The 10,000-nt window shown below is 39.3% G+C and overlaps 2 protein-coding genes across 3 annotated transcripts in view; one reads left to right on the forward strand and one right to left on the reverse strand.

Moving 5' to 3' along the window:
- The window catches only part of LOC138305832 (octapeptide-repeat protein T2-like), a 15,507-nt gene extending 13,488 nt beyond the window's left edge, over window positions 1–2,019 (forward strand). Inside the window, exon 3 of the mRNA XM_069246097.1 lies at window positions 1,645–2,019. Within this exon, the coding sequence (XP_069102198.1) occupies window positions 1,645–2,019 (375 nt within the window). The remainder of the gene's footprint in view (window positions 1–1,644) is intronic.
- The window catches only part of LOC138306777 (cytochrome P450 3A31-like), a 97,520-nt gene that overhangs the window by 55,413 nt on the left and 32,107 nt on the right, over window positions 1–10,000 (reverse strand). The window lies entirely within an intron of this gene.

Here is a 10,000-nt window from a genome sequence, read left to right on the forward strand (position 1 = left end):
GCTTATAATGTCGCACGTTATTTTGTCGAATATAAAAACTTAAATCGATAGAAGTAAAAGTGATGTAGCTCCAACAAAGAGACAAACTAACGAATTCGCAGTCAAACCTCGATAAGTCGAATTCGATTAAGCTGCATTATGTTAAGATTAGTTTGAGGTATCGGTTATACTCCGGATACTCGAGTTTTTCTCTCCTTAACACGCTTTCATCAAGTTCAAGGAGGGTTAATAAGAGCATGTATGATTTATTTCGAAATAGATGGGGAAAAAGAAATACATAAATGAATGTGTTTTATCCGCTTTCCCCGACACAGCATTTTTATTTTACGCATATCTGGTATAGAATTCATCTTTATGCATCACAAATACACGTGATAAGGTGACTTGGACGAAACTTGACCACAGTGACGTCAACCAGACAGGTGGTCATTTGTATCAATGTCTAGTGAAGGTCAGAGTGCCCACTTCACGGTTAGAATCACGCGCTGACATACATGTACGTCATTTTGCACAATGTCCATTGGTCAGTTTATGAACTTCGTCAGAGGTTTTAATCTCTTAATGTCGTGGCGATTTTTCTCATACAGCTCTTCTCGTCAATCACATAACGGATAAAAGTCCGCCGTTAACGTTGGAAGGAAGGACAGAAGGAAGGAAGATCTAGGAAGGATGGAAGATGAAGGAAGGAAGGAAGGAAGGAAGGAAGGAAGGAAGGAAGGAAGGAAGGAAGGAAGGAAGGAAGGAAGGAAGGAAGGAAGGAAGGAAGGAAGGAAGGAAGGAAGGAAGGAAGGAAGGAAGGAAGGAAGGAAGGAACGAAGGAAGGAAGGAAGGAAGGCAAGGAAGGAAGGAAGGAAGGAACGAACGAAGGAAGGAAGGAAGGAACGAAGGAACGAAGGAAGGAAGGAAGGAAGGAAGGAAGAAGAAGAAGGAAGGAAGGAAGGAAGGAAGGAAGGAAGGAAGGAAGGAAGGAAGGAAGGAAGGAAGGAAGGAAGGAAGGAAGGAAGGAAGGAAGGAAGGAAGGAAGGAAGGAAGGAAGGAAGGAAGGAAGGAAGGAAGGAAGGAAGGAAGGAAGGAAGGAAGGAAGGAAGGAAGGAAGGAAGGAACGAAGGAAGAAGGAAGGAAGGAAGGAAGGGAAGGAAGGAAGGAAGGAAGGAAGGAAGGAAGGAAGGAAGGAAGGAAGGAAGGAAGGAAGGAAGGAAGGAAGGAAGGAAGGAAGGAAGGAAGGAAGGAAGGAACGAAGGAAGGAAGGAAGGAACGAAGGAACGAACGAAGGAAGGAAGGAAGGAAGGAACGAAGGAAGGAAGGAAGGAAGGAAGGAAGGAAGGAAGGAAGGGAAGGAAGGAAGGAAGGAAGGAAGGAAGGAAGGAAGGAAGGAAGGAAGGAAGGAAGGAAGGAAGGAAGGAAGGAAGGAAGGAAGGAAGGAAGGAAGGAAGGAAGGAAGGAAGGAAGGAAGGAAGGAAGGAAGAAGGAAGGAAGGAAGGAAGGAAGGAAGGAAGGAAGGAACGAAGGAAGGAAGGAAGGAAGGAAGGAAGGAACGAAGGAAGGAAGGAAGGAAGGAAGGAAGGAAGGAAGGAAGGAAGGAAGGAAGGAAGGAAGGAAGGAAGGAAGGAAGGAAGGAAGGAAGGAAGGAAGGAAGGAAGGAAGGAAGGAAGGAAGGAAGGAAGGAAGGAAGGAAGGAAGGAAGGAACGAAGGAAGGAAGGAAGGAACGAAGGAACGAAGGAAGGAAGGAAGGAAGGAAGGAAGGAAGGAAGGAACGAAGGAAGGAAGGAAGGAACGAAGGAAGGAAGGAACGAAGGAACGAAGGAAGGAACGAAGGAACGAAGGAACGAAGGAAGGAACGAAGGAAGGAAGGAGAAGGAACGAAGGAAGGAACGAAGGAACGAAGGAACGAAGGAACGAAGGAAGGAAGGAAGGAAGGAAGGAAGGAAGGAAGGAAGGAAGGAAGGAAGGAAGGAAGGAAGGAAGGAAGGAAGGAAGGAATGAAGGAAGGACATAAAGCTTGTGGAATCTGTATCTAGATTGCATAAACAGTAATATTATGACCGCTACACATTTCGGACATTTACGTCATAACCCGTTATATAATTGGAACTCGCAATCGTTGCGTTTGATTTGCAATCATAAAAATTAAGGATGAACGTAATAAAAAAATCCATCTACGATATTCCGGAAACATTTTCTTTAACTGTGTAGCACTTCACTACATCGGTCGACTAGCTGTATAAACTCGCCAGACGATAGTCCCTGAGTTAATATAAGATATGTACTTACAGCACTTGAAATGACTTAAAGTACTTAAAACAATGGTATACGTCTTTATTGTAAGTACCAGCGGGTTGAGTATTATAAAATATGAACTTTCTTTACACTAAAGTACTAGACTGAATACAGAACACATATAAAAGTCTTAAAAGTATAAAATTAGCCATATAAATCTTCAGAAAAAGTACAGTGTAAAGTGGTGTAGACGTCTGTTGTCTTTCTGTGGTCAATTTTATTTGGGAAGAATTATTTTCATATTTTCCACGATATTTTGTTTTGTTTTTGTTTTATGGATTTTTGGCCTTCTGTATACTTAACTTTGCACAGAATTAAGCACTCAGCTCCAAACTCAGTAGAGAAAAGCACAAGTTAAATGTAACATTTACAAGCTATACGGGGAAGCATTCTATTCCTATTTACTGATGCATTTTATTTGTAAATTTGGCTGAATGCTTTAGTGAGATAACACTAACAAAATGGAATTAGTACCACTATCCCAAGGAGACACAACACGAATATACCCCAGCCTCTCGACACACACTATCCCAAGGAGACACAACACGAATATACCACAGCCTCCCGACACACACTATCACAAGGAGACACAACACGATATACCACAGCCTCCCGACACACACTATCACAAAGGGACACAACACGGATATACCACAGCCTCCCGACACACACTATCACAAGGAGACACAACACGAATATACCACAGCCTCCCGACACACACTATCACAAGGAGTCACAACACGAATATACCACAGCCTCCCAACACACACTATCACAAGGAGACACAACACGAATATACCACAGCCTCCCGAACACACTATCACAAGAAGACACAACACGAATATACCACAGCCTCCCGAAACACGCTATCACAAGGAGACACGACACTAATATACCACAGCCTCCCGAAAAACACTATCACAAGGAGACACAACACGAATATACCACAGCCTCCCGAAACACAAATAACACATTGCATACTCAGGATGCTCAGCTAATTACGCTCAAACAATCAACCAATAATGTAATTCTGATATAGCATATATGTGACTGAAAATGATTTCCAATTTGCCTGTGTTTCCATTGCATGATGGTATGACTTAGTTTTTATTAGGGGGGGTCGCAGTGGATAAGGTGTACCGACAGTACCCCGCGTTTTTATCATTCTCTGGGTTTAAAAGAGTAAGTTCGAAACCCATGCTGTGTACCTGAAGTTTGCCAGTTGGCCGTAGATCGATGCTTTTTCTCCCGATACTCCGTCCTTAAATGACCCTAACCCTTAAAGGGTCACTACCCTTCTGAAACAGCTTTTGATTTTTAAAATGGGAATGTAAAACGAGATTGATTATTTTGTAGAGTCGCACTCGTGATCAATTTAATTTCCTAAATACCGCTCGTTCGGTGATTATCACTGCACCAGACGAAAAAACAGCGAACTGAATCTGCACTGTTATCATAGATTACAGATATTGCATTTGTTTGGTGTTGTAACATCATCTTAGGCCAACGATATAAACTTTCTTTTGCTATTTTTATTTTTTAAGAAAACAGTATTTTGTTTTGAAAAAGTAGTGGGCCTTTAAAAGGATCGAAAACAAAAACAAATATATCTTCCGAGTTTAAAATGTTGACTTAAAAGAGACGTTTTGTTTTATATTTGTACTGTATCAATACCTTTTGGATATTGTTTATGGTGATTTTGGTATGCAAGCTCTTCAGGTTGTTTTTGTTACGATTTATGTACTTATATTATATAGCCACTTTAGTGACGAGTATAGCTGTTTATCATTCGAAGTTCTGCCTACGTGATCGAACGCACCCGAAAAATGGCGGAAGGGTTTAATTTAAAAGGTTAGTTCGATTCAGTAAAAGAACATTGACCCCCGATTTACCCTTACAACCACCCAATGATTCCGAAGTTTGTACTTTTAGACACACCCCAGCAAACAGTGCGGTATTCAGGTAAATCATGGTGAAATTATCTACCCGCCGTACACTGATACTGAACTTAAGGTTGTAAATAACCAGATAGCTCAACGAATTCCAGGATAATTTCAACAAAAATATGTCACTATTAAAAGTACCCCTAATTCAACGAATGTTTTATTGCTAACTAGAAAAGCTTCCCGAGTTTCTATCTCAAAGTTAAAAGTGCAAATTATATGGATACGTATGTGAAAGATATATAGAGTAGTGTTAATTTCTAGGTGATATACTGTTTAAGTAAGATTGGTAGATACGTGGGATGAATATAAGTATCTCTCATTTCAAAATAATAACACATATGCGATGTACTTTAACGTACATAAAATATGTACCTTTAGACGCTCGTAAATCCCTCTATATATACACTATGTATATATATATACATACACCAGGTAGGTCCCCATCTTCCTAAAAGTACACGCATGCTCAACGGCATAATTTCATGCTTTCTGAACTCGATTATCTTTAATTTACGTGCAGTATATATAAACGATCTTTATTAATTGGTTTTTGTTCGTTTTGAAAGTCTGTAACCCTGACAGATAAGTAAGTCGCGGTGAGAGGGCAAGCGAATGTCGTCACGAGATTAAATTCTATCTGGAAAGAACACGAAATTTCGTTTGTACTCACGATTCACTAGGCAAAATTATCTTAAAGTACAAATTTTACGATTCGCGAAAAGGGTATAAACAAAATTTGCTTGTACATGTAAATCCGGAATTTATCACAAATCTGTTCGGCGCATTTTGCTTTTTAATTTTGTAATCTACGAAGCAATGTCTAGTCAAGCATTAAGAAATAAAAGTTGGAATAAAGAATGTAAAACATCGCGTTCTTTTAAGGTGATTTTTATCTAAGACTTGCATAAGTAACCTACAAATATAAATTCCGGGTCTTTATAACCCCATTCAGCACTAATCCGCCATTTTGAATTAGATATTAATCTGCCCTTAGTTACGATTACTACATTGTTATTTTGTGAGTGAAAGTTACGTTATTTCTCATAAAGAACATGACGTCACGTTTGTAATCAAATTACGTAATAGTAAATACCATAAGTTTTCTCTTCTTTTTTTTCTAAACATTTTAATCTGGTTGGAAAGTGTGTATTATAATACACAATAACATCAAAAATATATTTGACGTGTCGATTACAAGGTCCCTTTCATCAGACAAATGACGCAGCAGCTTAAGAAAACAATGGTGTAAATTTGTACGAATTGTCTTGAAACGAGAACGAGAGAATGCGTTGACAGGTTGTAATAACTTGTGTCTAATCTCTTGTTGTTTGTGATTTCAATAATAAATTTGTTGTAATCAATCAACTTGAAATGAAAGTCGATGATCGATTGAATATGAACCTTATCCAGAGGGCAAATAAATAGAGACAATGCATACTTATGTAGATGGTAACGATATCGATTCTATGTTTATGTCTTCTGGGTACCAATTGCGAAATTTTGGAAAATAATCTGACAGTTTTCGGAAATTATTGTGTTATATTTTGTTCAATATTTGCTCTAGCAAAAACAGTTTAATACATCCATATCGGAATAGAATAAGGCAACAAATCCGGGGGCCAGATTTTCAGAAGATAAGGCGAATGGGGAGGTAGGGGGGTCGGGTGTGGGTAGGGGGGTCGGGTGTGTTATTGTTTGGGTGAGTGTGTGTTTGTGGGTGGGTGGGGGAGGGGGTATGTTTTTGAAAAAAAAACCTACTCAAATGCATCATTGTTAATTGTTTGTTAGAGTTTTAGATAATTATATTTAAACAGAGAGAAGCTTAACACTGGAGTACAAAAGGGTTATACCTAGAATAAATACTTTAATTGAAAGCCAGGGGCGGTCAGTTGTAATTATACAGTACTCCGACACCCGTGGGAGGATTTTAAATACAAGACAGTGCGGAGGTATTCATCGCGCCGATGATTGTGGGACAAATATCTGACGAGAACGGCGATGACAAAGACTCGGCCGATGACAGGCTAAACTAGAAAGAGATTGGCATTCCTAATGTATTGTCGGTGTCTAATTAGGTTTAATTAATAACTGACGCTAATTAGACTGATCGTGGAGATAGGCCGGTCTATTTGTACCCCTACTCGGCTATACCGCTCTCGGAGGGCGCCCCACGCAGTTAGCGAGCAAGTCCTTAATAGTTCATAAAAATCTATTGACATTTAAAAAAAGTACTCCACACATGCTATGCTTTTAAAAATGCAGGATTTAATATAGACGTAGTCGTAGGGGTACATTTTATGACAGAGGATTCAATTTTTCCATAAAATGCATCATTGAGCAGAAAATTGTATGAGTATTGGTTATAAATGAACGAGTTCTACAGAAGTGCGGGGTATGTTTCATTTGTGACGACCGTTTTAACGTGCAGAACAAAATTAAACAAGATGGCATCACGTACCTTTACTATATCAGGGGTTACGATCACTATCGTGATATACAAGGGGTTATTATCACTGTCGTAATATAAGACAGGGGTTACTATCACTGTCGTAATATAAGACAGGGGTTACTATCACTGTCGTAATATAAGACAGGGGTTACTATCACTGTCGTAATATAAGACAGGGGTTACTATCACTGTCGTGATATAGACAGGGGTTACTATCACTGTCGTAATATAAGACAGGGGTTACTATCACTGTCGTAATATAAGACAGGGGTTACTATCACTGTCGTAATATAAGACAGGGGTTACTATCACTGTCGTAATATAAGACAGGGGTTACTATCACTGTCGTAATATAAGACAGGGGTTACTATCACTGTCGTAATATAAGACAGGGGTTACTATCACTGTCGTAATATAAGACAGGGGTTACTATCACTGTCGTAATATAAGACAGGGGTTACTATCACTGTCGTAAGATAAGACAGGGGTTACTATCACTGTCGTAATATAAGACAGGGGTTACTATCACTGTCGTAATATAAGACAGGGGTTACTATCACTGTCGTAATATAAGACAGGGGTTACTATCACTGTCGTAATATAAGACAGGGGTTACTATCACTGTCGTAATATAAGACAGGGGTTACTATCACTGTCGTAATATAAGACAGGGGTTACTATCACTGTCGTAATATAAGACAGGGGTTACTATCACTGTCGTAATATAAGACAGGGGTTACTATCACTGTCGTAATATAAGACAGGGGTTACTATCACTGTCGTAAAAAGACAGGGTTATCACTGTCGAAAAAGACAGGGTTACTATCACACTGTCGTAATATAAGACAGGGGTTACTATCACTGTCGTAATATAAGACAGGGGTTACTATCACTGTCGTAATATAAGACAGGGGTTACTATCACTGTCGTAATATAAGACAGGGGTTACTATCACTGTCGTAATATAAGACAGGGGTTACTATCACTGTCGTAATATAAGACAGGGGTTACTATCACTGTCGTAATATAAGACAGGGGTTACTATCACTGTCGTAATATAAGACAGGGGTTACTATCACTGTCGTAATATAAGACAGGGGTTACTATCACTGTCGTAATATAAGACAGGGGTTACTATCACTGTCGTAATATAAGACAGGGGTTACTATCACTGTCGTAATATAAGACAGGGGTTACTATCACTGTCGTAATATAAGACAGGGGTTACTATCACTGTCGTAATATAAGACAGGGGTTACTATCACTGTCGTAATATAAGACAGGGGTTACTATCACTGTCGTAAGATAAGACAGGGGTTACTATCACTGTCGTAAGATAAGACAGGGGTTACATCACTGTCGTAATATAAGACAGGGGTTACTATCACTGTCGTAATATAAGACAGGGGTTACTATCACTGTCGTAATATAAGACAGGGGTTACTATCACTGTCGGTTAATATTAAATAGACAGGGGTTACTATCACTGTCGTAATATAAGACAGGGGTTACTATCACTGTCGTAATAAAAGACAGGGGTTACTATCATTGTCGTAATATAAGACAGGGTTATTATCACTGTCGTAATATAAGACAGGGGTTACTATCACTGTCGTAATATAAAACAGGGGTTACTATCACTGTCGTAATATAAGACAGGGGTTACTATCACTGTCGTAAGATAAGACAGGGGTTACTATCACTGTCGTAATATAAGACAGGGGTTACTATCACTGTCGTAATATAAGACAGGGGTTACTATCACTGTCGTAATATAAGACAGGGGTTACTATCACTGTCGTAATATAAGACAGGGGTTACTATCACTGTCGTAATAAAGACAGGGGTTACTATCATTGTCGTAATATAAGACAGGGATATTATCACTGTCGTAATATAAGACAGGGGTTACTATCACAAGACAGGGGTTACTATCACTGTCGTAATATAAGACAGGGGTTACTATCACTGTCGTAATATAAGACAGGGGTTACTATCACTGTCGTAATATAAGACAGGGGTTACTATCACTGTCGTAAGATAAGACAGGGGTTACTATCACTGTCGTAATATAAGACAGGGGTTACTTTCACTGCCGTAGTACATTTAAACGTGGGATAACTAGCACTGTCGAAATAAATAAGGGGTTACTATCACTGTCGTAATAAACGAGGGGTTACTATCACTGTCGTAATAAACGAGGGGTTACTATCACTGTCGTAATAAAAGACAGGGGTTACCATCACTGTTGTAATATAAGACAGGGGTTTCTATCACTGTCGTAAGATAAGACAGGGGTTACTATCACTGTCGTAAGATAAGACAGGAGTTACGATCACTGTCGTAATATAAGACAGGGGTTACTATCACTGTCGTAATATAAGACAGGGGTTACTATCACAAGACAGGGGTTACTATCACTGTCGTAAGATAAGACAGGGGTTACTATCACTGTCGTAATATAAGACAGGGGTTACTATCACTGTCGTAATATAAGACAGGGGTTACTATCACAGTTGTAATATAAGACAGGGGTTACTATCACTGTCGTAATATAAGACAGGGGTTACTATCACTGTCGTAATATAAGACAGGGGTTACTATCATTGTCGTAATATAAGACAAGGGTTACTATCACTGTCGTAATATAAGACAGGGGTTACTATCACTGTCGTAATATAAAACAGGGGTTACTATCACTGTCGTAATATAAGACAGGGGTTACTATCACTGTCGTAAGATAAGACAGGGGTTACGATCACTGTCGTAATATAAGACAGGGGTTACTATCACTGTCGTAATATAAGACAGGGGTTACTATCACTGTCGTAATATAAGACAGGGGTTACTATCACTGTCGTAAGATAAGACAGGGGTTACTATCACTGTCGTAATATAAGACAGGGGTTACTATCACTGTCGTAATATTAAGACAGGGGTTACTATCACTGTCGTAATATAAGACAGGGGTTACTATCACTGTCGTAATATAAGACAGGGGTTACTATCACTGTCGTAATATAAGACAGGGGTTACTATCACTGTCGTAATATAAGACAGGGGTTACTATCACTGTCGTAATATAAGACAGGGGTTACTATCACTGTCGTAATATAAGACAGGGGTTACTATCACTGTCGTAATATAAGACAGGGGTTACTATCACTGTCGTAAGATAAGACAGGGGTTACTATCACTGTCGTAATATAAGACAGGGGTTACTTTCACTGCCGTAGTACAATTAAACGTGGGATAACTAGCACTGTCGAAATAAATAAGGGGTTACTATCACTGTCGTAATAAACGAGGGGTTACTATCATTGTCGT

Source organism: Argopecten irradians, chromosome 13 (assembly GCF_041381155.1).
Source record: "Argopecten irradians isolate NY chromosome 13, Ai_NY, whole genome shotgun sequence".
Lineage (NCBI taxonomy): Eukaryota > Metazoa > Mollusca > Bivalvia > Pectinida > Pectinidae > Argopecten > Argopecten irradians.